This window comes from Primulina eburnea, chromosome 1, assembly GCF_022965805.1.
Source record: "Primulina eburnea isolate SZY01 chromosome 1, ASM2296580v1, whole genome shotgun sequence".
Classification (NCBI taxonomy): Eukaryota; Viridiplantae; Streptophyta; class Magnoliopsida; order Lamiales; family Gesneriaceae; genus Primulina; species Primulina eburnea.
The window spans coordinates 9966551-9994491 of record NC_133101.1 but is presented as its reverse complement, the minus strand read 5'-3'; the positions used below and the strand labels follow the sequence as shown (position 1 = coordinate 9994491).

Here is a 27941-nt window from a genome sequence, read left to right as displayed (position 1 = left end):
CTTGATCTGATATGCTCTTTGGGGTGCAAGAAACATGCAAGAGAAGATGCAACGTTTTCTTATGGGGTTGGAACCCCAAATCTATGATCGCATGGTAGCTAACAAATCAAATACATATGCTGAATTATTAGATCAGGCAAAGTTCGCCGAGAGTGGTCATGAAGCAGTTACTCAAGAGATTTCGAGTGATGGTACTAGTTATGAGAAAAGACCGACAACGATGTTACAAAGGACTATTTTGAAGAGGATCAAAGGACATGGCCATCAATATTATTTTATGAAAGCAAAGTGTGATACTTGTGGAGGGAATCATAATACTTCTACTTGTTACCGAACTAATAGGGCGTGTTTCACATGTGGCAAGACAGATCACGTAGCAAAGGAATGTACCCAACCAAAACCTCGACCAGACCAAGTGGGGCAGAAAGGACATAAAGTTAGAACAGTCCGTGTCATTCGTCATCCTGTTCAGAATAAAAACACTTGGAGACCAAGCACAACAAAAACCACAGGGTCGTGTTTATGCATTGACTGAAGAACAAGCAGATGAGGCCGGAGATGATTTCATCGCAGGTAAATGCTCTATTCATGGAATTCCTGCATATGTTTTGATTGATAGTGGGGATGCTCATTCTTTCATATCTTTGAGATTTGTATCCGCACATTCATTGCATGATTCTATTATGTCTGAGCCTCTTATTGTTTCTACACTGTTGGGAAAAGTGTTGATAACTAAGAAAATTACTAAGAACTGTGAATTAACTCATGAGGGCCACAAAATAATAGCCGACCTAATAGTATTGGACATGAATGATTTCGATCGTATTGTGGGTACGAACATAATGAAGAGATGTAGGGAGAAATTAGATTGTCATCAACGTGTGGCACAGTTTGAATTTGAAGATGGGAAAAAATTTATATTTTATGGGAAATGTTCGAGAGACAAAGTCCTTATGATATCTGCTATAAAAATGCAAAGATTACTAAAGAGTGGAAGTGATGGGTGCTTGATTTATGCAATAAAAGCAGAAAAAACCGAGAAAATTGTTGATGGTATATGTGTGGTCCAAGACTTCCCGGAAATTTTTCCAGAAGAAATACCGAGACTTCCAGCAAATAGAGAGGTGGAATTATGTATCGACCTATCACCAGGGACCGAACCCATTTCAAGAGCACCATACCAGATGGCTCTAGCTGAATTGAAGGATAGGTTGCAAGAGCTACTAGATAAAGGGTACATCAGACCTAGCAATTCACCTTGGGGTGCCCCAGTGTTATTTTTGAAGAAAAATGATGGATCAATGTGCTTAAATATTGACTATAGGCAGATAAATAGAGCAACAGTAACGAATAAGTACCCACTGCCAAGAATTGACGATTTGTTCGACCAGCTTCAAGGGGCAGCTATTTACTCAAAAATTGATTTGAGCTCTGGATATCACCAATTGAGAGTGACGGAGGCAGAAGTACCAAAAACAGCCTTTAGAACTCGATATGGTCACTATGAATTTACAGTGATGCCATTTGGATTGACTAATGCTCCAGCAGTATTCATGGATCCGATGAATCGAGTGTTCAAAGAAATTCTGACAGTTTTTATCGATGAAATTTTGGTGTACTCAAGGACAGAAGACGAACTTGAGGAACGTCTAAGAATAGTATTGCAAACCTTGATAGAACATCGGTTTTATGTAAAGTTAAGTAAGTGTGAGTTTGGATAAGTCAAGTAACTTTCTTAGGCCACGTGATATCGGCTCAGGTCATGTCAGTTAATCCGACTAAAGTTGTGGCAGTACTTAATTGGTAAAGAGCAAAGTCCATGTCAGATATTCGGAGCTTTTTGTGTTTACCAGGATACTACCGAAGGTTCATCTCAGGATTCTCAAAAATAGCAAAACCATTAACCCAATTGACACAGAAAGATGTAAAGTTTCAATGGTCAGAAGCATGCAAGAAAAGCTTTGAAGAGCTCAAGCAGAAATTAACAAGTGCACATGTCTTAATTGTTCCTGAAGTTACTGAAGGATTTGTAGTGTATACTGATGCATCACACAAAGGTTTATGATGTGTCTTGATGCAAAATGGACATGTAGTTGCTTATGCCTTGCGACAATTAAAGCCGCATGACTTAGAGTTAGTAGCCATAGTTTTTGCATTGAATATATGGTGACATTATCTTTATGGGGCTAAGTTTGATATATTTTATGATCATAAAAGCCTCAAGTATATTTTCACTCAGCCAGATTTGAATATGAGACATAGACGATGGATGGACTTAGTGAAAGATTATGATTGTGATATATCTTACAATCTAGGTAGGGAAACCAAGTTGCAAATGCCTTGAGTTGAAAGACATTGAATGTTGTGCAAGTGACTAGGGGAATTTCTAACCTAATTGAGGATTGTTGTATGTCGGGATTTTGGTACGGTGATAAGCACCAACCAATTAAAGTTGCTACAATCACAGCTGAGCCAAGTATTTATCAACGAATAAGAGATGCCCAGAAAAATGACAAAAAAAATTCATAAGTTAAGAAGATTGGCTATTGAAGGCCACAAGTCTGGATTCGAAATTGCAACAGATGACTCATTGAGACTAAATGGTCGATGGGTTGTACCGACAAAGATTTGAGAAAAAAAAATTTGAAAAATGCTCATTATAGCCATTTCAGCGTACATCCAAGAGGCAAGAAAATGCATAAAACTTGAATGAAGCGCTTTGGTGGAAAGGTGTGAAGAATGATATAGCAGATTTTGTATTGAAATGTCCAGTGATGCAATTTAGGTAATAGTGTATAGATCGACAAATTGTGCATATTTTATTCCATAACAAAGGAGATATAAATTCAAGGAAATGGCACAATTAGACATACAAGAGATTTTGTGTGGGGACCCGGACGCTAATCAAGTTCTTAATCATCATTGGGACTAATTAATCAATTATAAACAGGGTCTAAAAATTTTTCTTTTAATATACAAAGCGGAAACGTAATGTAATTAAATTCAAATTACATATTAAACATAAACATACACATCCTGTATTATCTACAAGGATTCAACTAGGTTCAACTACATATCAGTGCTGAATCCTAAGTTGCTTCGAAGCCCGGATCTCCACGCTATCTAGTCCAGCCTCTTTCTTTTCTTGACCCTGAACCTGCCCCACCTGTTGTCATGCACACATACAAAACAAGACAACAGCCGGATAACTCCGGTGAGATATAAATATCCCAGTATAAACCATGTAAACATGTAATCATATAAAAGCATATACGACAGCATATATAAGAAATATTCTTAACCTGTATCAAATCAGAATACATAAATCAATATCAAACATTCAATAATCATGAATGGCATAAACAATGTAAATCAACATGTCATATCAGACTCAACTCAACCGACGCGTCGTCTCAGACTCGACTCCACTGACGCGTCGTCTCAGACTCGACTCAACTCTATCCTAGGGATCCCGATGTCTGAATAATAATAATTATACCGAATCTCAGTCGATAGGAATGAATAAATCCCTAACGGCATCGATATAATTCATATATCCAGTGTCTGGGCGAATCAGCCACAGAATTGACGACTCAGTCAATAACCTGACGAATCAGCCAGTAATTAGGCGAATCAGCCAATAATCAGACAACTCAGCCTGTAATTAAGCGAATCAGCTTAAGTTTAGACGAATCAGTCAATAACCCGACGAATCAGCCGGTGACTAGGCGAATCAGCCTATGACTCAACGACTCAGAAATCAATACATACAATCAGTATCTAAGCAAATCAATCCATGACTAGCGAATCAGCAGTCCTTACATGCAGTGGCTAAAATCAATAGACAACAAACATCAATCTCATCAATTACAAGAATCAATGTAATAACTAAGTATGTGATTTAGGGAAACTCGAGTCAAACCTTCCTCGAGTTGTGCAATCCCAACTCAACATTAATTTATACCTTTCACTCTGATACTCTGACTCTGTCGAAGTCTCGAACCCCAAGCCTGTCAATAACTCAATCTGACAATACGATATCGAGGGTACAATATCAATACACCAACCAAACAATACTGGATATAATCAGAATTCTACCAAATTCTGTTTTAACAACATAACGTCATAATTTCAATATATCCAGTACTACCATATCAGTCAGATATGAATTCTAACATCTCATAATCAATAACAACTCAATTCTGATATCAAATATCAGTCAATCTAACTCTGAAATTCATTACAATTTCATATGGTATCCGTTTCTCAATCCAGTTCAGATTATACGATGTCTAATATGCCAAGAACATCATATATGAATCATATCAGATTCTGACAATATCATAATTTCAAATCTTAACAAAACGTAACAAAACTTACGTCCAGTTGTAGCCTACGTCGATAGGAACTCGATACCGAAGTCAGATTCAAAATCAGACGGGCGGATTTCTCACAAAAGGCGTAAGGATTTTCAACCCTTTTCCAGAAACCTTTTCTCGATTTCTTTCCGTCTGAAATTGTTAAAATGAATTGCATGTATATATATATATATATATATCTCCTACATGCAAACCACCGAGTGGCACATCCTTCACGCGCCACGCCTCGCGCTCGAGCGGTAAGAAAATACCGCTCGGGCGCGAGCTCGGCGCTCGGGCGGTGACAATCTGCCGCCCGGGCGCGAGGCTCTCTGTCCGGATGCTCCTCCATTGGCGCTCGAGCGGTACTATTCTACCGCTCGGGCGCCACCTCTTCTGCCCGAGACTCTTCTTTATTGAACATTGGCGCTCGGGCGGTCTCTTTCTACCGCTCGGGCGCCAACAATTCTGCCCGAAAATCACATAATTCATATGCGTTAACCAATCTGGTCTCGGAGTGGTCCAACTATACTCTCACATCCGTTCATCGTCGATAAATCATCTCAAATTACGTTAATCATCTCAGATTACGTTAATCAAATTCTTGGGCATTACATTTTGAAGTATCATGATATTCCAATTTCGATAGTTTCAGATAAAGACCCGAGATTTTCTTCAAGATTTTGGGAAAGCTTTCAAGATGCTTTGAGAACAAAACTGAGTATGAGCACTGCTTACCATCCTCAAATAGATGGGCAATCTGAAAGAACCATCTAGACATTCGAAGATATGTTAAGAACCTTTGTGATTGATTTTAACATGGGATAGCAAAAAGCTTTACAGTTGGTGGAGTTTTCTTATAACAATAGCTATCATGACAGCATTGCTATGGCGCCTTTTGAGGCTCTCTATGGTAGGAAATATGATTCTCCTTTATTTTGGGAAGAAGTAGGCGAACGAAGTCTTACAGGTCCAGAGAAATCCAGCAAATGATCGAAAAGTTCAATCGATAAAGAAAAGATTGATAGCAGCTCAAGACAGACAAAAGAAAAATGTCGATCGAAGAAAAAGGCCACTAGAATTTCAAGTGGGAGATAAATTATTCTTGAAGATATCTCTTTTCCGAAGGACTATGAGATTTTGGATGCATGGGAAGCCATCACCCCCAAAATATGTTGGTCCCTATGATATTGTAGAGAAGATTGGTGATTTGACGTATCGATTGAAATTGCCACTACAACTATTCAAGATTCACGATGTATTTCACATTTCACTACTTAGAAAGTATGAACTTGATGAAAGTCGTGTGCTGAAAGTCGACGAAGTAGAGTTAAACGATGTTCTACAATATGAAGAGAAACCTTTAAAGATCTGGACAGCAAAGAAAGAAGATTGAGAAACAAAACTATCCGCTTGGTGAAGTCCAGTGGCTTAGACATGGTGTCGAAGAGGCGACTTGAGAACTAGAGGACAAGATGAGAAAATCTAACCCTGAACTATTTTAGCAAGACAAGTAGCTAATCTCAAAACATAATATTTACAAATTCATGCATTTAATTCATTGTTTGTCTACGTACTTTGTTTGAGTAGATATGTGACATGCATGCTAATTTCAAGGTCGAAATTTTCTTAGGAGAGAGGAAATGTAACACCCCAACACTAGTCAATTAAATTTCGTTAATATATGTATATAAGAATCTAGCTAATTAACGGGCTTACAAAATAAAAAAAAAAATAATTAGTTGTTGGCCCATTATCTTGCATAAGGTATACACACATATTTATATGTAAGAAAAAGAAAAGAAAACCCTAATCACAACCTCTTAAGCACCGGTCTAAAAAAAAGGCTTCATCACCTAACAAATTGGCCGACTCCTACTGCCAGAAGCTTAGGTTGTGCACCCTTCTAGTCCAAGGTTAGTTGTATTTTGGAGATAATGTTAGTTGTTCTTCTTCGCCTTACAAGGAAACATTAATATATGTATATTTGGGAATGAGATTGAATGGGTAGATTGAATAGAATTTGGGTTTGATGTATAATACAATTAACCAACTGATTAGCGACTTTAAACAAATGGATTACTTATTAGTTTGTAAGTGTGTTATTTCTCGAAGGTTATGAAACTCGATTTATCTAAAGTTAATTAGTTTTGATGGATTAAGATTAAATTCTATAGAAAAGTCATCTTCTTGATTTCTAATCTTACATGTAAACATCTTAAATAAATCATACCTAAGTTTTGAAATTTACAGTGACTTTAGTTGAATTACCGTCATAGATATTCATTTAAATAAAGCTTCAATCTTTGTGTCAACTGTCAAAGATAGAAATGACTCTAATGTTCGTTGAATATGAGAATTTGTGCTAAAACTAAGTATTTAGATATTTTTATGTTTAATAAAATTGTATAATTGTAAACATTCAAATAGTAACCCATAATTAATTGTAATACATACGAAAATCTGAGAAATATTTATAATATTTGCTTTAAAGTTAGAGTTTATTAAGCCACTGTTAATTGGGATAACTAATTTGGTTTTAGATTGTGAGAGTGGGAAGATTTTGTCTAAGTATTCACAACTAAGCTAAGGATCTCAGGTGCGTACACTCCTACTCCGACATTATTTCACAAAAGCTCTACAATAATAGAATTGGATGCATATTGTTGTTATTGGTGCGTTATTGTTTTCTTGTACGATGGAATTCTGTATTCAGTCATGTTTTTGTGATATCTTTGATGATATGTATGTCATGTGAGCCAAATCTTGGTTCTTGTAGGTCAAAGTGTTGCATGTGAGTATGCATGTGAGCCACATCTTGTTTTCCTATGGTCAAAGTGTTGAATGACGGGGTCCCATTGTGGATATTGTTATGTTCTGTCTGTCATGTGAGCCACATCTTGGTTCCTGTTGGTCAAAGTGCTGCATATGAGCCACCTCTTGTTTCCTTGTGGTCAAAGTGCCGCATGATAGGAATTATGATCTAGATTATATTATTATTTTATTCTTGCATTCTGTCATCCTATCTACATGTGTATTTGTTATTTATTATTATGAAAGCTTGTCTTTATCCTTGATATCGAATTAGTGGCTGGATACAGGAGTGTACTGAATAATTTTGTTTTCAATTAATAATCTGAATGAGGAAGACGAATATGTAGAATATATAGAAGAGATCATTGAGGATGATGATGATGATTACATAGAAGATGTTCAGTAGAGTTTGGAGATTTAATTCTTTCATTTGAGTTCTTTTAGGATTCATAGATTATTTCTTTTCAAATATTTTGGCTAATCTTTTGGAAGACTAATTTATTTAATCATATATCTGATTGAGAGATTGACTCATTGTTTCTTTATAATAAATAAATTATGATGCTTTATAAATTTTAGGCCTTGTATTGATTATATTGGTTATCAGTAATTTAAATAAAGCTTGATCTCTACAAATATTGTGTTTTTGGGTATGCGAAATCTGGGCCTTACATCTGTTACCCGTTCATGGTCCCATGATAACCTTAGTAACATTTGTCATTGAGCGAGGATTACCTGCAATGATGGGGGCTCAGTTTTTATCGAAAGCACGTCTTGAAGGCAGAATTGACGGACTCGATTTCGGTTCTTTCCCAAATCTCACCAATTTCGATATCAGCGGAAACAACTTCAGTGGGTAAATATCGTCTAGTATTGGAAACCTGACGAGCATCATTTTGTTGGACCTCTGCTACAATTTATTAGAAGGCATAATTCCACCAGACATTGGGAATTTGACAGAGATTCAGTATATCAGTTTACAAAGCAACAAGTCAATGGAAGTTCCATGCCGAATTGGCTATTTACAAAAGGTAAGATTCTTGGATTTTTTTTCGAATCACTTGGAGACAACTGAATGGTCTAGAATCCCTTACCTCCCTTTTTTGACACACCTCGACTTTTCTAACAACGAACTCACCTTGGCATTTCCATATTTTATTACATTATTGTTCTTGATTTGTCAACAAACCCATTTCACCACAGAATACCCGAATCAGTTTTCAAAAACTTGTGGCAGCTGGAAGATCTAGTCATCTCTCGTAATTCATTTGAAGGCCCTCCATCAGAAAATATGGCAATCTGTCAAAGTTGAATTCTCTTTGGTTAGGAAACAACCTATTATCTGGCTGAATACCTGAATCCATTGACCTAATATCCAATAACGAAATTCTCGTATTAATGAACTTACTTCAAGGAAATATCCCATCTTCTTTAGGCCAACTCAGGAAGCTTAAACTACTGGAGATCTGGAATAATCACCTCAACTCAACATTTCCTCTTGAGCCTTGCCAATGAGCTTATTTTTCCTGGTTGGGCTTAGGTTCTAATTCACACTTACAGGACCTTTGCCTCTATTCTTGTCAAACATGACTAAATTATGTTGCTTGTATCTAGATGATAATTATTTGAATGGAACTATGGGCCATTGCTCGAGTGTTTCAAAAAAATTTCAAGCAATTTTACAAATCTGGACACTCCAGTCTCGGACTCAAACCAATTGACAGGTGAAGAACCCACTGCAGTAGCACTTGTGTGCCATTAAATACCTTGTTTGTGCTCCAACATTAAAGACTAGTAGTTTACTTCCATTATCACAAAGATATAAGAAAAGTGTGAAACCCATTAAAATCTCATTTTTCATTTATTTTTTTATTTTCTACGACGTTCTCTTTTTTCCCAACTATTAATTCAACGGGAGAGATTCCATCATCCATTTGCGATATGAGTGCCCTTCAGATTCTCCACCTGCCCAATTACAGATTGGAAGGAAAAGTTCCACAGTGCATAGGAAATGGAAGTGTTCTGATATCTCTTGACTTGAATAACAAAGTTTTGGAAGGAACAGTGCCTCAGTCCTTGGCCAAGTGCTGACAGCTTTGAGTTCTTAACCTCAGAAACAATAAAATGCCAGATTAGTATCCCTCTTGGATGGAAAATCTTGTGGAGCTTCCAGTTCTTGTGTTGAGATCTAATAGGTTCCACGGTACAATGCCTGTTTTAAGGAGTAATATTTCATATTCTATGTTGCAGATCCCTCTCCGAGAACCAATTCATTGGAGCTTCGTAAAATCAATATTTCAAGAATTTCAAAGCCATCATAGATGTCAAAGAAAATAAAAATGAAAATAAACAGTGAACTCAAAGGTTAGACTACCCTTACATGGAGTCAATGACATTAACTGTAAAAAGACAGGAGCTTCAATATCAGATAATTCTAGAAACACTTACGGATTTCCTTTGACTAAGAAATGCACCAATGATGAAGATAGACCATCAGGCAGTCGCAGCAATGTTGCCACAACAACATGAAGATTTTGGATGTGGATTTGGAGCAGTTTTGGAATCATTAGAAGTCATTTCATTTTCTGACATCGAAGGTCCAATATGAATTATAAAAATTTTGGGCGTAAAATCCAGCATGGAATAAAATGCGCTTGTGGATACATAAAATTATTAGATTTCTTTAACTTGATCCGGAAATAAGTGTAAGTTGTTTATGGGCATTAACCAATGATTTTCTTGAACGAACAAGTTTATATTTTTCACCCGAAAAAACATCTATTCCAATATCCATTTCATCTAGTCTATGACGCTGGATGTGGCGCCGCACCTAGAATAATTCTCCCCTGTCCCCACACCCTTCATTTGGAGGACCACTTGTTTTACAGCAAAATATGTGGGTTCCTATACCAATCCAATGGTAAAAATTAGCCACACCCTTAAAACACCACTGTTATATTAGTGGTTGTTAGTTGTTACACGATTTTTGAATTCCATAATTGTCTCAGCTCTAATCGATAATTCTCAATGGAAAAAAGGAGTTCGTAAAAAGTTCGCTGGGTGGTAAAAATGGACAAAAAGCTTGTTATGTGGCCATAAATATGTGATAAATAATGAGATTACCTATAAAAAAAAATTATCCTCAACCATGCTTGTTTCATGTATCCAGTAGATCTTAAGCAGACAACTAAGAGACGGAATACACACATATAAAAGGGGGACAGAGAAAAATTATCTCCTCCTAATGTGGCTGGATGTATTGACATAAGAACTAAACGCCAATAGCATTGCCAAGTACACACTTGGAATACTGATTCTGCAGATAGCGAAGATCGTCAAACTCGCGACTACTAATGCTCTGATCATTTGCTAGTTGGTTTTGAACAAGAGTAAAAGGCAATAACGCTGATCGTTACATTAGATACACCTCTATAGGTATCTCATTCTTTGGACGTTCATGGTTTTGCTGGATCGAGTATACGTACAGATTGGTGCAGTTGTGATCAGATTTGAAGAAGACATACAGTGACGAAAAAAAATAATTGTGTATGTGAGAAGCACCTCATCTGTTTAGACCTATGAGATCATGTTGGTACTCTCATTTTTTAAGGGGGAGCAAAATATTAGAACGATGACAGCTGAACACAATATTACGTATTCAATTTGCCTATCAATCTGGATATCCCCACCTCCCCTCCCGGCTTTCAACAACCAAATAGGTTTCATAGAATACCACCATTCATGTTGAAAAAGACATAACATTAGAAAAAAAAAGACATCACATTAGAAATACACAAGCTCTTTTACACTACACAAACACAAATTATATAGCCTAAGCTTAAAATCCATAGAATATACACAAGCAACAGCCTATTTGATCAATGCTTATCCGCAGTTATCTAGTACAGTCAGTGGAGATTACAACATAAAGTATGAATGTGGTGTAACTTACATGGTGTCTCTTCCCACTTTACCATTTTTTTGAGCGTTCACAATATATTGCAAGTTTTATGACCCTTCTTCTTTTTCTTCTTTTGCTTTGGTGGCTGTAGGACGACTTTTATTGCTGCATCAAACACCGCCTTCACATTCTGCAGTAGTTGGTAGGATATTATGGAAAAATACAGGCAAAGATAAGAGATAAAAAATCCTTGGGTGAAGTAAAATTTCTCACCTGCTGTGTTTTAGCACTACATTCTATATAAGCAGTTGCTCCAATCAACTTCTTCAACTCCTCTCCCTTCAGAAGAAAAACAGAAATTGAGTTTCTGTAGGAAGTTAAACAACTCATCCTCAAAATGATGAGCAAGAGCCAAAGATGGTCTTGGTTTGAGTTAGGCACATATAATCAAACAATTGAAAAGAGTCGTGTTAATCAAGATATTAGTATACCTGTGCAGTCATGATGGGAACTGCTCCTGAGTGATCTACAAAGAACTGCTTATCCTCACGAAGATCTGGAAGGAAATGAAAATAGTAATTTGCACCAAGAGACCAAAATATTGCGTCCATAACAAGAGGATTAAAACAACAGTTTGTTTTTTGGTTTATTATTTTAGAAGCCTACACATTGACATGAATAGATGCAATATCCATGGGAAATGTACAAATGGCACGTTATTCCAGGTGACTTGAAAAACTAATAAAATTGTGACACTAGCCAGATGATTACTAGAAAGCAGTAAGATTAAAATAAATATAAAAATAAGAAAAAAAGGAGAGATTCTCATTTCTTATCCAAATAATCCGGTAGATAATTTCCAAGGCTCGACAGGGATAGCCACTTTTGCTGTCGATATTCTCATAAACATATAAGTTGCATGAGTTAAGTTGGGTATTGACAGTAGCACAATCAATTTCGAACATCCATTTATGATATTAAACAGACAAAAGCTTCTATGTCTAGCTGTTAATGCATTTTTTCTCCAAATGCCAAGGATGAGATTATGCATAAGCTGCCAATATCACTTTTTACCACTACGAGATTATTGTTTTAACACCAGGAGCATGTAGTACAATAGCACAAATCTGATGACCAAAACAACCGGACACAAACACAAGGATGATAGTGAGGTATGTTCACAATCACATAATGTGCAGCATGAAAATGAGGCATTTTCAGATAATAGCATCAATGCGATCCCTAAAATATTGTCAAGCAGAAAACTTTTCAGGAACATTATGCAATAAATTGAGTCAGATAATTTAATGCATCAAAAGAGAGAAAGGGGAGGGAATCCTGACCAAGCTTTGTTCCAACAAGAATTATTGGAACTCCAGGAGCATAATGCCGCAATTCAGGTACCCACTGAACAGAAATCAAAACACGTCAGAGCCATCGGACAATGAGATCGTTCTAAAGCTCAGAGTTCGTGGGCAACATTTAGATAAGAAATATATAAAATTCTATATGTAGGGCTCTGTTTGATTGAATGTAAGGCCCTTTGAATTGGGATAACCTCATTTCCAGGTCAGCAAAAGTGTGAAAGTGTATTCACAACTGGCTTATAGCTCAAGTAGAGCTCAAGCTCTCCTTGTCCTATCAGCCTCGAGGATACTATTGGAAGCTTGAGAGACAAGACGGCAGCGATTGGTAGCACGAGAGCAGTGAACTGAAAGGAGGGGGTTCTCCCTACCGCTCTCTATTAGGGCAGATTTATAGAGAGTATGTTGGATGAAGAAAGATGACTCCATACTGGATAGGGCTAGGCACCGATTAGGAAATTCCATACCATGCCTATCTAGGAGGTGAAATCTGAAGCAGATTCTAACCCTCGTCCTCACGACAATGATTTCATGGTCCGGAGCATTTATTATATACCTAGAATAAAGGCTCCTTTGTTGAAGCCAAATAGTGCCTCGCTATGGCGGCTATAAAGCCCTTATACTATAGGGGCGAAATCATTCACAGACTTCTCATTTTTGCATTTCCCTTCTGAATGAATTGTTGAAGCGACTAAACGAAAGGAACGGGAAGAATGAAAAATAGTAAGGGTCGTATCTAATCCAGTACAAAAAAGGAACCTCACCTTCTTGGAGATATTCTCAAAGCTCGCCTTGCTGATAAGGGAAAATGAAAGAATAAAGACATCAGCTCCACGGTAACTCAATGGTCTTAATCTATTGTAATCCTCCTGGCCTGCACAACAAATTTAAAATGACTCTCTGCTCCCTTCTGATTCATAAATGACCTAAAAAAGAATGAAGAACTAGTGCACCTGCAGTATCCCACAATCCTAAATTAACCGTGCTTCCATCCACCACAACATTGGCACTAAAATTGTCAAACACAGTTGGGACATAATCCTGTTTATCACAACAGTAAAAGAGATCAAAACACGGAAAAGATTTCAATTGAAGCACTTTAGGAAAAAAAATGTAGAAAAAAGACGTCCTCTCCACAGGCATAACCAAGAGTCTCATCAAATCAGAAAAATTAGCTAATCTATTAGTTCCACGATATTCACAAACGCCTCCACCCATCCCACATGGCAATATCTTGAAAAAAGAAACGGGAAATTCAAGATTTTCAAATATTTAGTCAATTAGACAAACAAGCCCAACGTTATGAAAGAACTCCATAAAAACACCCAAAAAGATCCCAAATTTCCATTCCATTTCTACAATGAACCAAGAACAGAACAACAAAAAATGACCAAAGAGAGGAAAAAGAAAGAATGACCTACAACAGACAGCAACTTACAGTGGGAAAGGTGTTGCTGGTGTACGAAATGAGCAGGCAAGTTTTACCCACGGCACCATCTCCGACAGTTACACACTTTATAAACCTCGACGCACTCATCTCATCGCCGGCGGCTCCTCTCCCGCCCGCGAACTATCGTTGGCCTATATCTCTCCGAATTCTCTACTCCACACAGATCAAACAGGAAATTCTCCGCAACGTGAAGTAGTTCCCAGCACACCCACTTCAACTTACGCGATTAACTGCTGGAAAAACAGCAAATCTTCAGAATTAAGCAGAAGTAACCGTAATTTCGAAGTTCGAATCGAAAAAAATGATTACAAAATGCATATGCTACGATAAACATACAGTTAAATTAGAATCGTGGAGATAGAAGCAGGAAGCTTTATTAGAAAAGAGGGAGATATGGGAGTGAGTGAGAGAAATAGTAGGTAGAGAAAAGGTTGGGCTTTCGCCAGCTAAAAGCCAGCTGCTCCTAATGACACATGGAACCAAATCATTTGATTCCATACACGTATATATAATATATAAATAAATAAATAATCATTTGTAAAACAAATATTCACATATATTCCAACAAAAACTCCAGTCAACTTTATAAAATGAATATTTGGTTCAAGGTAAAAATTTGTGTGAGATGGTCATACGAGTCGTATTTTGTGAGACGAATATCTTATTTGAGTTATCCATGAAAAAGTATTACTTTTTATGCTAAGAGTATTATTTTTTTATTGTGAATATCTGTAAGGTTGACTCGCCTCACAAATAAATATCCATGAGATCGTCTCACAAGATTGATTTGATTTATAAAAAAATATTTTTTTACTTTAGATATGTCGATTATAGATATTTGATTTTCATGAGCATTGCCTAGAGTTGTTCAAAAGAGTATTCTCAAAAATCTCAATTAACTGATGGTTAATATCTTTTAAATTCTGATATTCTTAATCTCGATTAAGCACGGGTGTGTTAAATTCAACATTGTTTCATGAGGTTTTTTTATATTTTTGAACGGAAATATTTTTATAAAAATACATAAAAATCGAATGAAAAATCATGAATATTTATTTTAAAAAATATATGTTTGCTCTTCTCTTTTTTTTGTCTTCAAGATGGTCAATGTCGAAAATGATAAGTTTTATATATATATTTTTCGATGGTATTGACCCAATATAATAGACGGTAAAATTGAAATCATCTCCCAGTTTTATTGTCCTAGCACGTACTTATTTCTGTAATTTATATTGAAATTAAGGTCGACATATTAACTGAAAATGAATTGAAAACATCAATATGGTATCCAAAAATATATTGATTTTTTTTATGATTTAATTTATTTAATCAATTTATAGCTGAAGAAAAAAATATTTATTTCCAAGTCCTCCAATTCATAATCGGAAACACTGATTAATTTCAAATTAAATATCAGCAAAAATCCGGACCCATGCTAGGTGGACACTCGAGCATAACCTTATTCTTGCCTTTTAAGCAAAAATTACTCGCAACAATTTGTTTGTATTAAAACAATTACATCATTTTAATAAGTGTAGAAATTAGATTCATATGCAACCAAGAAATAATATATATAAAAAAATTAAATGCCCTCATCTTTCTTGTAAAAGTTCAAGAAAAGTTTCAAGTAATCACAAAAGTGCAACTCAAATCTTATATATCTTTTCAATTGTTTGCATTTGGTATCTACGGCAAGAAAACCAAATGCGCTCATCTTCTTGCAAAAGTTTCAAGTTATCACAACAGTGCAACTCAAATCTTATTTAACTCGTGCAGGAGCTCAAGAGACATATTCAACTATTATATAATACAGATCTTGTCACAAAATAACAATGTCAAGTGTTTCTGATAAACAAGAATATAGTCCATCCATCATCAAAGATGGTTCGATAAAATCTGCCAACAATAGATTTATGGTGTCATTCATGATATGTATATATATGGATTTGGATCCTCTATTGTGGCTAAAAATACATCATACGGTGCTGCTCAATTTTTACACGAGATAATCGGTTGATCATCTGATGGATCTCATATATAGTCAGATAAATTTGATACCAGCCGCAACGAGATGATCAGCTGATCATCTCGTGTAAAAAGAGTGCAGTACAGTTTCAGCCATAACAGAGGATCCAAATCCACGAATATATCTATATATGATAAGTTAATGACAACCAACTATTGCAAATTTGGAAAAGGACTTTTTATTGAACAAATCGGGGTACAAGATAAATTTTCAAAAAAAAAACACTTCAGATCATCCACAATTCGCAGTAAGAGAAACTACACATCCAAAACCAATTACAGACAATACAACACAGTTGAAGAGGATATTTTTTACACAACAAGAGGAGCTCTTACAGGAAAACCTGGTCTATGACTTCTACTGATTGGGAGATGAACATAAACATCATGGACTTGCTGTTTTGAGACCTCCCCTCGGTCCTGGTCGATAGCATAACAAACATACACTGTATCGATAACATTGTCCAGAACATGCACAAAGTAACCAAGAATCACGATCAACAGCATCCAGGCCATAACAGCAACAAAGTAGGCATCGTCCCCAAGACGAATTCCAGCATTCAATATCACACAAACCTGAAAATTCAGACTCCAATTGATCAGGATCAACCCGGAGATATAGATATCACAAAATATGGAGGGGGGAAGCTCAAGTAAGAAAATATATATTTCTCTTCTCCATCTATGAACACAGCTCGCAAGACGTAGCCAACAAAAGGCAGCTGTTCATATTGAGCAAGGGCACGTTTGATTAAAAAAAAACATTTAGGTCAAAATGTTCTTTAATTGAACCGTGCTATTTTGAGTTTCTTAAGAAGCAAAAATAGCTTCCCATTTGGCTGTGATAATAAAAAACAACTTTTTTTAAATTTTTGTAAGGAAAAGAAAAATGCGCTGCCCGACCAGATTTCTTGATTTTAGCTTTTTAAAGTTGGTTTCTTGAAGGGAAAAAAAAACAAAAAAACCTCACAAAAACAATATTCACAGAGAAAAATTAAAGACATCATTTTTCTTCTCGTCCAAATGCACTCAATGTAGATGGCAATAGCTTACACCAACCAGTATTGTGTAGATTGCAGATAGCACTAGGATAATTCCAGCTAGTATTCGAGTAGAAACGATCTCGACAAATACTGAAGAAAGAAGGTTGTGTTTGAGAAGTTCGTAAGTCATTCTTGTGGCTTTGCAATATGCTTCACCGGTTATGGCTGCAAAGTTTATTGTGAACTTGTTCAGAAAATCGATTGCTGACATTAGGGCACTGACACTGCACCGTAGAATGACATTTACAATTCCTGATGTCTCTTCTTCCCTAGCATTATCAACCATAGAGCGCACAACACGAACTGAGCTGAAAATTAATCCTGAGAAACATATTGTGCCGGAGGAGTGGCTAAATGCATTTCTGCAATGTTATAAGGAAGAGTCGTGATACAGACAACAGGCGCTGCAATTATGTTTACAAAACGGAAACAAGTTTATTCAGGGCACAAACACTCAGGATATTTGGCTTCTTTATCAAGAGGTTTTGAATCCACGGTATTTCTATGCATCAAATCTTAGCAACAGTTTGATTTGTAAAAATGAGGAAGATAGTAACACCCTTAAATTTCCTATTTTGTTTAGTTCATCAGTAGAGCTTGGACAACAGTGTCATGCTTACTACAATTAAGAGATATAAATAAGACACTTGCTGCTTGCGATGAGTTTAACAGAACCTTATTTGCACGAGCAGCAACAATGTCTATAACACCACCTTTCAATGCTAATCTCTTTTCTGGTAGTTCATCAAGATTAAGCTTGAGGCAACAAGTTAAACCATCCTCCGAATTCCAAGTTTCTGCTCTATAAACCATCACCAAGCCCAGACCAAATCTTATATTCAACCACATTAACTATGTATTTTATACCCTTCCAAAAAAACAGTAACATAAAAGAACAAAGGAATATAACCGATAGGCTGCATGATCGTCGGCCGTTACTTTTAGTTCATACCCAGAAAAAGGCAGAATAATCGACCAAGCATAGCACACCATGAAGCATAAATTTGTAGAGCACATTTCACTGAATTGTGACAAGTAGCAAAACAAAACACCTCAACGAACTTCTTATTGCACGCTTTGGCCGCAACTCATCCTTTGAGAAGTACCACTGAGCTATAGTTATACTGATCACATATACCTGAGCTTCCACCATTGCTGAGGCAGATCAGAGCATCGTCAAGATGGCCAACGTAAAATAAGTAGGCACCCATCTATCCTGTTTCCAAACACAATTGTATGCCGTGTTTTCTTCTTCAGGCACAATTTTTCCATTCCTGCTCGAGTATGTTAAGATTGGAACTTGGACCTAATTCAACCTCAAAAGCTGGCTCAAGGGATGAGGATTGTCCAAGACCATATATGCAACTCCCAGGTATTTTATCCAACCGATGTGGGACAACCACCACATCCACTCACGCCCAAGAATGAACATCTGGAGCGTGAAGTTTACAAATGACCCAACTAAGGGCAGAACAGGTGGTCCAATTATGAACAGTCCAACACATAACGGTGAAACCTGAGCTCTGATACCAAGTAAGAAGGAGAATAAAAACTGATCTTGACGACACCACAAGATGTAAAGTGGATTTATTGTTTCGGTCATATCCTCTATAATCAGAATTTTTTGTGGAGTAGGCATTTCTTCCGTAAGCAGGTATTCAAGACCCAGCCCATTAATTCCCGAAGAAATTTGAAGCTGTCAAAGAAAGAAATTATCATCACCGAGTTTTACGTGGGTGATCTGATTTGCTGGCTTAACAAGCACAAGATTGGATGTGGTGCTGAAATTATTTTGGGAGGTGTTGCTGGAATTATTTAGTGAGGTAGCTTCAGCCATTTTTGGTAGGCTCTGATACCAAGTAAGAAAAGTGGAAATGAGAAAATCCCGTATGGATAAAGATGAATGGCTATTCTCATTTATCAAATAAAATATCATACTCTGTTTACACACAATTGAATAAGGGCAAATAAAGAAATACAACAAAAAACTGCTGGCCTAGATTACTCTGACACTTTCAGTCCTGTTGTGAAACCAACTACAATCAAACTGGTCCTCACAATTGCTTTGACAAAAGGCTGGATTATTCAACAATTAGATGTCAATAATGCGTTTCTTCATGGTAACCTTCATGAAACCATTCATATGCAGCAACCTCCAGGTTTCGAACAACGACAGGGAAATACCATGCTGGTTTGCAGATTGCATAAGGCCATTTATGGGTTAAAACAAGCACCTCGTGCTTGGTTTGACAAACTCAAAACCACTCTACAGCACATTGGCTTTCATGCTTCCAAGGCTGACTCTTCTTTATTTGTTCGATTCCAGTCATCTTCAATTATTTATATTCTGGTATATGTGGATGACATTGTCATAACAAGAAGCAGTGCTATGGAAATTCAAGCTCTCATTCGACGCCTGAATTATGAGTTCTCATTAAAACATCTTGGTGATCTATCATATTTTCTTGGTATAAAAGTCTCTCGGCCAACTCGGGACAGCTTGTTTCTTTCTCAAGCAAAGTATATTCACGATCTACTTCTTAGGACTAAGATGGAAAAGGCCCTAGAGGGAGCCCATTTATGGGAAAAAGCCCTAGAGGAAGCCCCGACGATCGTATTCTATTCAAAAGAGGATAGGCCAGGGCCCAGTTGACCGGTGAGAGTGTTGCTAGTGTCCCCCGCCGTCCAGTACTGCGGTTTCATGTAGATGGATCCATCGACTTTTTAAGGTTTGAGAAAAGTGACAATTAATGATCTGAATTCAACAAAGGAAAAGGAAAAATGAAAATGTCTATAATCATGTTAAATGTTTTATGTTATGTCATGGTGAGGAAAAAGGAAAAAGTTAAGGTTTATTTAAGCATGTCATGAAATGTTATTTTTAAGTAAAAGTATTTTCACTGTTTCATGTTGTTTTATATGTATTATTTGTTATAAAGATTATGGTGTGTTGAGTCTTTAGACTCACTAGGGGCGATGGATGCAGGTGAATTTGAGGGAGGTTGTAATATCCAAGCTTAGTGAACGGTACGACTTAAGATTTCATATGTTTATGGACTACTTGGTCAAAGTTTAATTATAGTTTTGATGTTAAGAATTTCGATTTATGATTTATAGTATTGTGGATTATAGATGATGTGTAGTTATATTGTAGCGCGACGTTACGATTAAATTCATGATAATTTGTATGTTGAGCCAATTGGTATGAGTCCAATTGGAGTGGTTAGATAAAACATAGAGGTGCAACTTTCATGTTGAGAGTGCTGCCAAAATATGAGGAGAAGCGACGTTGCGATTCGATTCTAGTTGCATAGTATATTGTTGGCTTCAGGGAACACTGCACCCGCGCCAGAAAAGCTACCGCGCCCACGGTGATTGGATGGTAGGGCTATCGCACCCGCGGTGATTGGACAGTAGGGCTATCGTACCCGCGGTAGAAAACGCAGCGCACCCGCGGTCGCTTCTTTCGGATTTTTGGATGTGGTTCAGCCTACGTAGCGCACCCGTGGTGCAAGGGCTAGTGCACCCGCGGTGCATGAACAGTGTAGTCGTGTTTGAAGTTTTAATGATTAAATACAAGTGTTTGCTCATATTTCCCTCATTCTTCTCCGTTCTTCTCGGTTCTTCAGTTCAAGGGGAAGATAGGGTTCTCATTTCTTTCTTTTGTTCCTTTGATTCAAGCTTCTAGTTGGGTTATTGAAGTGAGAGCAAGATCATTTTGGATTTAAGGAGCTAAGGTAATTAGTGGTTTTAGTTATTTTTGGATTGTGGTGTTGGGGGAAATTATGGAATTTATGATTGTGTTGGTTTTATGGGTTTTATTGTATGATTATTTGATTATTAAGTTGTTGATGGTTCAATACATGGTTTATTGTTGTAGGATTTATACCAAGAGATTAGAATCAAGCTTTTCATTGGTTGTAAGTAGAATTCATCTCTTGTGCTCACATGAAGTATATGTATTGTATTTCAATGGTTTTAACATGCTATTCTCTTCCACTTGATTCATGTTATGTATGGATACACTTTGTTGTATATTAGAGGCTTTTATATGTCTCAATTATATAAAAGGGAATGCAAAAGAAAATAGTATTCAAAGTGCTTGTTTTAATGTCCAAGAGAGAGTTCAAATGATTTATTGGATTAATAAATAGATAGTCAGAGATTGCATGCAATTAGTGGATCAACGACCATAGGCTTATACCCAACAGAATAATCGATTTATATCGATGGGATATAGGTACAGAGACAGAGATACTATTTAGATATCAATCCACCGGAGAAAAGAGAAATATCATCGTTATGGTCATGTTATACTATGTTATTCATGTTTTAAGAGTTAGATGGTATTTAATGATTTCAAAGTCATGTTTTACAGAGTATGATATATGTAGATTGTTATGTAAGGGTTCCACTTGCTGAGTTTTATACTCATTCTAGTTATTTCATGTGATGCAGATAAGAGTGACGAGCCGGAACGTTGATTGGAGCCGAGGTCATGCACAAGAAGATGGAAGGAAGAAATATATTTTGTTAGCATTTTTACATGATCAAAAATGATATTTTGTATTTTGGTACAACACTTTATTGATCATGTATATACTTTTGATTGTATATATTGAAAATATATTTATGTCAAGAAAATTTTAAATCCTTCTTTTCTTTATGTAAATTTTAAAAATTCTGCTATTATTTTATGAAATCAGTCAAAGACGTTACATTTAGTGGTATCAGAGCCAAGTCTCTTCCTACTCCTATGATTTCTTCTCTCAAACTCTCAACTCGAGAAGGCAATCCCTTTGAAGATATCACTCTTTATCACAGCACAGTTGGTGCACTTCAATACTTGACATTCACAAGACCGGATATCGCTTATAGTGTGAATAAAATGAGTCAGTTTATGCATCATCTTCTCCACTTGCACTGGATTGCTGTCAAACGAATTCTTCGTTATCTCAATGGCACACTGCATTATGGAATCTATCTCACCGCAAACTCTCGGCTTACATTGACAGATATTCTGATACCGACTGGGGAAATGATATTGATGATAGGCGATTTACTTCTGGTTTTTGTTGGTTTCTTGGCAACTCTCCTATCTCCTGGCAGTCTAAGAAGCAACTTGTTGTTTCTCGCTCAAGTACGGAAGCTGAGTACCGCAGCTTATCCAATGCAACAACTGAACTCCTTTGGCTTAAATCCATTCTGTCATAACTTCACATTGGTTCCCCTAACATTCCAGTTGTCTGGTGTGACAATCTCAGTACTATAGCTCTCAGTGCAAATCCGGTATTGCATTCAAGAACTAAACATTTTGAACTTGACTTATTCTTTCTTCGAGAAAAGGTTATTTCCAATCAAATGGCAGTTCGATATGTACCCTCGTGTGATCAACTCGCTGATGTACTCACAAAGCCTCTATCAGCCACTTCATTTACTCGCTTTCGGACCAAGCTCAGTGTTTTACCCAGTCCCACGCTGACCTTGAGGGAGAAAGTTAAGTAATACAAATCCACATCAGCAATGGGAACCCACATATGAGTAGAATTCTAGATGAATCCATGGATAGAGTTTAGTAACAGCATAACAAACTTTTGTTGCTGTATTTCTTTATTTGTCCTTATTCAATTGTGTATAAATAGAGTAGGATATTTTATAAATGAGAATAGCCATTCATCTTTATCCATACGGGATTTTCTCCTTTCCACTTTTCTTATCGAGTATATCAAGAAAAAAACTACGGGCACATAACACACGAACAATCCCAAAGTAAGAGATAGAAGAACTCCAAATAGACCCAAGTTACTTGACAGTGCATTAGCAGCAACGCCGATGATATTCACTGTTAACTCAACTCTATGCCAGTTTATTATGAATATCCACACGATTACCCCAATTATCAAGAACACAAAAATGAGGACTAAAATTCGATAAGATAAGGGAAAAGCATCACTACATCTGGAGCTCACAGGCAAACAACAAACCAATAAACATTGACGAAAATTGGGACTATCACAAAAAATGGAAGCGAAGCATACACTATCTGTTTTGTGTAGCGTTTAAGCAACAAAAGCACTAACAAAAACAAAGGGAAAGCTCAAAATTAGGGTGATTACAAGAGTCTATATCAAGCTATTCAAAACACTGGATCCTAAGGAGTTCAAAGATGTGGGATTGCTACAAAGAGATAAATAATCCATTAGACTATAAAGTAGACTCGATTCTTGGGGAGTTGAAGAAGCGGAGTTGTAAAAAAGCAGGGGAATTTCCATGCACAATCTCAGAAAGATTCGATTTCGAGGCATTCAAAGAAGCGGGGTTGTCACCAAAAGCTGTACTCAAAAGATTCCACTCCGTGGAATTGAAAGAAAAGGGAGAGCCAAAATCCTGAATGGTGCGAGAAGATAAGGAGGTGTTGTAAACAAAAGAGAAAACTTGGTAGCGGTATGGATTTCTGTTAACAGCCGCAAAAATTCCGAAGCCAAAAGTGCAGAGAACAAGAACCCAAAAGAGAACAAGGAAAGGCAAATCTTTAAAAGAGCGAGGGCCACAATTGTAAAGGTACTGAGCTTGGTCTTCTTCAGTTTCGGAAATCGAAGCGGCCGAGGGTTCGAGTGAAGGGAATTGGTGGGAAAGGAGTGACTGAGTGGTGGTGAGTTCGTGGAGGGTGGAAGCCAGCTTGCTCCGGTCCTCGCCACCGCTCGAAGCGGTACGTTCGCTGGAAAAGGCGATGGTAGTTCTGACTATTTTTCCTGAGCTAGGAATTGTGAATCTTGATTGCTTGGTCGGTTTACGAGAATCTGTAAATTGTAAAGATTTGGCGAAAAATTGGAGATTTGTTCACAAATTTGGCAAAGATGGAAAACGAAAGCTTGAATATTTTTTTTATTAAAACCAATAATTTTCTATATGCCAGAAATCAATTAACTTTACCCACCCAAATCTGTGAATTCGCGTGCGCTATGATTGGATTCACAAGTCAATTGATTGAAATAATTAGTTTTGGATGGCAAGAACTATCACTAACTAAAATTCGCATTTTTCCCAAGTAAATTTCTATTACTTTAAGGTCATAATACGCAATACTTTGTAAATAATGTTCTCGATTTCCTTGATAATTTTCTTAGATCTATTTTTATTGTTTGAGAAAACAGAACTTTTAAATGGAATTTTGAAAGAAAGAACTCTCGAAATAAAAACAAATATATCTCCAAAAAGATTTTTCTGACAGTTTCATCAACACTGATTCACTTGGGGCCAACTTGATGAACTTATTTATAAGGGCACCCACAATGGGGTGTTAAATGGGTCCCTCTCCAATGTGAGTGGGCGTTATAGAGGGCATGGGACGTTCAAAGAATTGAACGCCCCCGTGCCAGTTTATTTTTTTAAAAAAATTGGTCAATTAGCGACGGTTTTATAAAAAACCGTCGCTATTAAAAAGCCGACGGCTTTTAAACGGCTTTTAATAGCCGTCGCTGAGTTGCTGACATGCGGGCCTCACGTGTTTTGAATTGAACATTTAGCGACGAATTACGAAAACCCGTCGCTGTTGGCGAAAAAAATAATATTATTTATTTTACGCAATAAATACATTTACGCAATAAATACATTTAAAATAAATAATATTATTTATTTTAAATAATAATCATTTAAAATGTGTAAAAAAATTGAAATTATATTTATTTAATGTAAAATAATAGTAAGATGAATGAGTGGACAGCGGGACCCAAAAATAATGAGTGTGAATGTTAAAATGAATGTGGGAGAATAGATGTGTTAATGTAATGTGTATGTGGCATGTGGACCCCACGATCAACCAATGCGGGTGCCCTAACACATGCATGTGTAAACATAAAATGGTCCAATACAGCTGGATGAACTCATTTATTACAAGATTTCGTGCTATTTTCATCTTTATTTCCTTGTGGTTTAGTAAACAACCCCGAGGTCGCTCGTTCTTAAAAAAAAAAACATGCAATTGTAACAAGTCGATGAATATAAGTCGAAGTCGCAAGATCTTTTGATGGTCTGCATACAACAAGTTTTTCCAGAATTGTGATGATCTTTGAGAACCATTCTATCATCTGTATATCTATCAGCAAAGCCAGAAGCTTCGCAAAGGGTTGGAGAGAGGCGAAACTCTAAGTGGAGTGTATTAAATTCAGAGTTTTAATGACTTTTTCAAATGATAAACTTGTATGGATTTGATAGATTTTTATTGATTTTTACAGAATCTCACAGATTTATAAACAGATTTATGTGGATTCATGTAGACTTTTTTGCAAGATTTTTATATACTTTTGTGAAATTTTTTTTATAGAATTTTATAAATTTTGTACTTAATTATAACATATTATTTTTATTAATTTCTTTGAACCAATAATTAATTAACATACATAACATATTCAGTTTGAATTAGTTTGTCAATATTTATATTAATAAATAAATTTGCTTATTTAAATGTTAAATCATTTAATCCTTACATGTGTATATATGTGAGTTCGTAAGCATTTTGTAAATTTTTTAAAATACATCAATTGATTAATCTGTAACCTTGTTTTTGAATTGATAATATACATGTGAAAAGAATATTATTTAGCATTGTGTGGATATAATTTTGTATAAAATATCACAACTTACATATTAATTTAAAATGCTAAAAAGAATTTAAAAAATCATGGTTGTTGTGAAGCTATTCAATTATTAAAAATTAAGCGATATTTTTTTGGATCATCTTTTATTATTATTGAATATTACATTAATTTATATAAATCATAAATTAAAAATCACAAAATCAATTCTAGAATTCAAAATTTCATATGATATTAAAATAAAAAATTATTAAATGAACAATCAGCCAAAAAATGAAAAATTTGAAAAAGAAAGATGAAAATATATATGGAGATACACTTCGAAAATTTGAGAGAGTGATAGAGATAGATGAGAGAAAAGAAGATAAAAAGAGAGTTGATGTGAAGCGACAGAGAGAGCTTGTCTACTAGTTAGAAGTTTTAAAAATCCATCCAAATTTTTGGGTTGAACCAAATATAATTTTTAACAATTTATAATTGTAACGTATGCTTTAATATTTGTATGATAATGAATTTCATAAACTTATTAAAAGTTTATTGAAAATTTAAATACCTCTAGACTTTGATAGAGTTTTTAGAAGTCAATGTTGAATAACACTTAACTCTCTAAAACTCTATGAAAGTCTATTTTGAATACCATTAGACTTCTATAACGTATATAAAAGTCTTAATTGAATACATCTAGACTTTTAAAATTTACAAAAGTCGTTAAAAATCAATAAAAAATTTTATATTGAATACACCCCCTAAGTTTTTGTTTGTATATTTTCTCTCAAAAAACTAATCAGACATGGTGCAAACTGCAAACTAACAAGAATAGGATCAAAAACCCGAAAACCCAAGAGGTAAACAAATCCCAACTGGATCCGAACAAATAGGCAATCACTGAATCATACATAAATTAATCACAAATGTGAATTCAAAAAAAGAAAGGTAACAAAAATTTAAAGGATATATTAATTTTCTGTTAATTGCATAAAGTAATTCAATCAAATATGTGAGCTAATTGTATCAAGTAGTATCAAAATATGTTTATAAAATTTTTGCTTTTTATAAATTAAAAATTAAAATTGGAGGAGATACTTTCATTTTCTGTAATCAAATTTATGGTTTGTAAACTTACATACAAGATCTTATTCCTAAGTTGTTGTAGCGTTTACCTATTTGATTGTTAATATTGCAACTTAAATCTTATTCGGCCGTACAAGTTATATTTAGTTGTTTCCAAAAATTAAGAAAAATGAGGAGTAGAACTAGAACCAAAAAATTTGTTTTTTTTTATGGACTGAATTTATTTCAAGTTTGTGCTTCTGATATATTTTTTTTATCTCTAGTTATGATTAGCCATTTTGTGCGTAAACATGAAAAATACAAATTAACATAGCATGTGACAAACAATAAATTTAAATAAATAATTTGTGATTACAACACAACTCGTCACATTAAATCAAAATAATATTTTCCCATGTGAATTCATTAATGTTGTCATAGATTGTGGTGTTATAATGTGGATATTTGGTGAAATTTTAGTCAAACTCTTTAACAGTAAAATGGAAGGTTGCTCTTACAAGAACTCATTATTCAAATTCCAGACAACTTAGGCCAAGTGAAACTATTGTGTCTTCGAATCGACAAACATTTTTTTAAAAAAATTTCAATTTTTAAAAAATAAAATTTAGTCATTAATATATATTATGACCATATGGGAGATTGGGTTAATCTTGGAAAGAGCAACATTTTTGTACTCATCCTTTAATTTAATCACAAATTAACATCCTAAGTCATCCCAAAACCCATGTGAAGTCGAGCCCTTGGGTAGAGTTCTTGCTACTCCAAGGATGTTGTCCAAAGGAGCAAACTTAAGGGCCAGTCTCAAACCTAAGAGGATTATATTCACGATATCACGAAGATAATGCACAATTGCATTTGATTTTATGTAAAAAAAAAATATTGATTTTCATTGTAAATATGAATAAGATTGATAAGTCTCACGGACATGAGCGGAGAATGTATAGGAGTAAGAGTGAGCTAGTCTATGAGCCCAATTAATTTAAAATATTTAACTTACCATGGATTTTATTTTTGGGTCAAATTAGTTTAATTAGTCATTAGATCTTTAACGAAAATACTATATAGTAGCATCTAATGGTCTGTCATAATGATAGGAGATAATTAAAGTAAAATGATATTAACATCGGATTGACCCAAATCTTAGACCATCCATACTTACAATCTTACTGTCATTATCTCTCGTGAGATGGAATTCTATAATCTTATTATTATTTATTTATTTAGTACCTATAAAAGGACAAGAAATAGATATATACTAAAGAAAAAGACATGACACGTGAAAGTACCAACGTAAGCATTTTTGTCCACAAACACGAGTAAT

The 27941-nt window shown here is 35.6% G+C and overlaps 2 protein-coding genes and 1 pseudogene across 5 annotated transcripts; all 3 read right to left on the bottom strand.

The window, feature by feature from the left end:
• Window positions 1–10941: 10941 nt before the first annotated feature.
• On the bottom strand, window positions 10942–14354 carry LOC140827280 (rac-like GTP-binding protein 5). 2 transcript variants are annotated; one of them, XM_073189929.1, is made up of 8 exons: window positions 14224–14354; window positions 13876–14117; window positions 13391–13478; window positions 13202–13311; window positions 12417–12480; window positions 11565–11629; window positions 11347–11412; window positions 10942–11263 (listed from the first exon to the last, which is right to left on the bottom strand). In XM_073189929.1, the coding sequence occupies exons 2-8, from the start codon at window positions 13972–13974 to the stop codon at window positions 11162–11164; spliced, it is 594 nt and encodes a 197-aa protein (XP_073046030.1). In that variant the 5' UTR covers window positions 13975–14117; window positions 14224–14354; the 3' UTR covers window positions 10942–11161. The 2 variants fall into 2 exon arrangements, with proteins under 2 accessions (XP_073046030.1, XP_073046038.1); XM_073189937.1 differs by having other exon boundaries at window positions 13876–14120; window positions 14224–14353.
• Window positions 14355–16128: 1774 nt separating this feature from the next.
• On the bottom strand, window positions 16129–21562 carry LOC140827267 (uncharacterized). Of its 3 annotated transcripts, none has more exons than XM_073189922.1 (3): window positions 17908–21562; window positions 16966–17317; window positions 16129–16488 (listed from the first exon to the last, which is right to left on the bottom strand). In XM_073189922.1, the coding sequence occupies exons 1-3, from the start codon at window positions 17970–17972 to the stop codon at window positions 16225–16227; spliced, it is 681 nt and encodes a 226-aa protein (XP_073046023.1). In that variant the 5' UTR covers window positions 17973–21562; the 3' UTR covers window positions 16129–16224. The 3 variants fall into 3 exon arrangements, with proteins under 3 accessions (XP_073046023.1, XP_073046012.1, XP_073046019.1); XM_073189911.1 differs by having other exon boundaries at window positions 18008–21534; XM_073189918.1 differs by having other exon boundaries at window positions 16972–17317; window positions 18008–21501.
• Window positions 16129–23227, bottom strand: LOC140803727 (uncharacterized; annotated as a pseudogene).
• Between the last annotated feature and the right edge of the window lie 4714 nt (window positions 23228–27941).

Excerpts from the sequence above, each read along its gene's own strand:
- LOC140827267 (XM_073189911.1), bottom strand. The coding sequence starts at position 18,108 with ATGGTGGAAGCTCAGGTATATGTGATCAGTATAACTATAGCTCAGTGG. Across the intron at positions 17,318-18,007 it reads GCAATAAGAAGTTCGTTGAG|AAATGCATTTAGCCACTCCT; the intron begins GTGTTTTGTTTT and ends ATAACATTGCAG. Across the intron at positions 16,489-16,965 it reads TCTACACAATACTGGTTGGT|GTTTGTGTGATATTGAATGC; the intron begins GTAAGCTATTGC and ends CTGAATTTTCAG.
- LOC140827280 (XM_073189929.1), bottom strand. The coding sequence starts at position 13,974 with ATGAGTGCGTCGAGGTTTATAAAGTGTGTAACTGTCGGAGATGGTGCC. Across the intron at positions 13,479-13,875 it reads CCAGCAACACCTTTCCCACT|GATTATGTCCCAACTGTGTT; the intron begins GTAAGTTGCTGT and ends TGTGATAAACAG. Across the intron at positions 13,312-13,390 it reads AGGATTGTGGGATACTGCAG|GCCAGGAGGATTACAATAGA; the intron begins GTGCACTAGTTC and ends TTTGTTGTGCAG.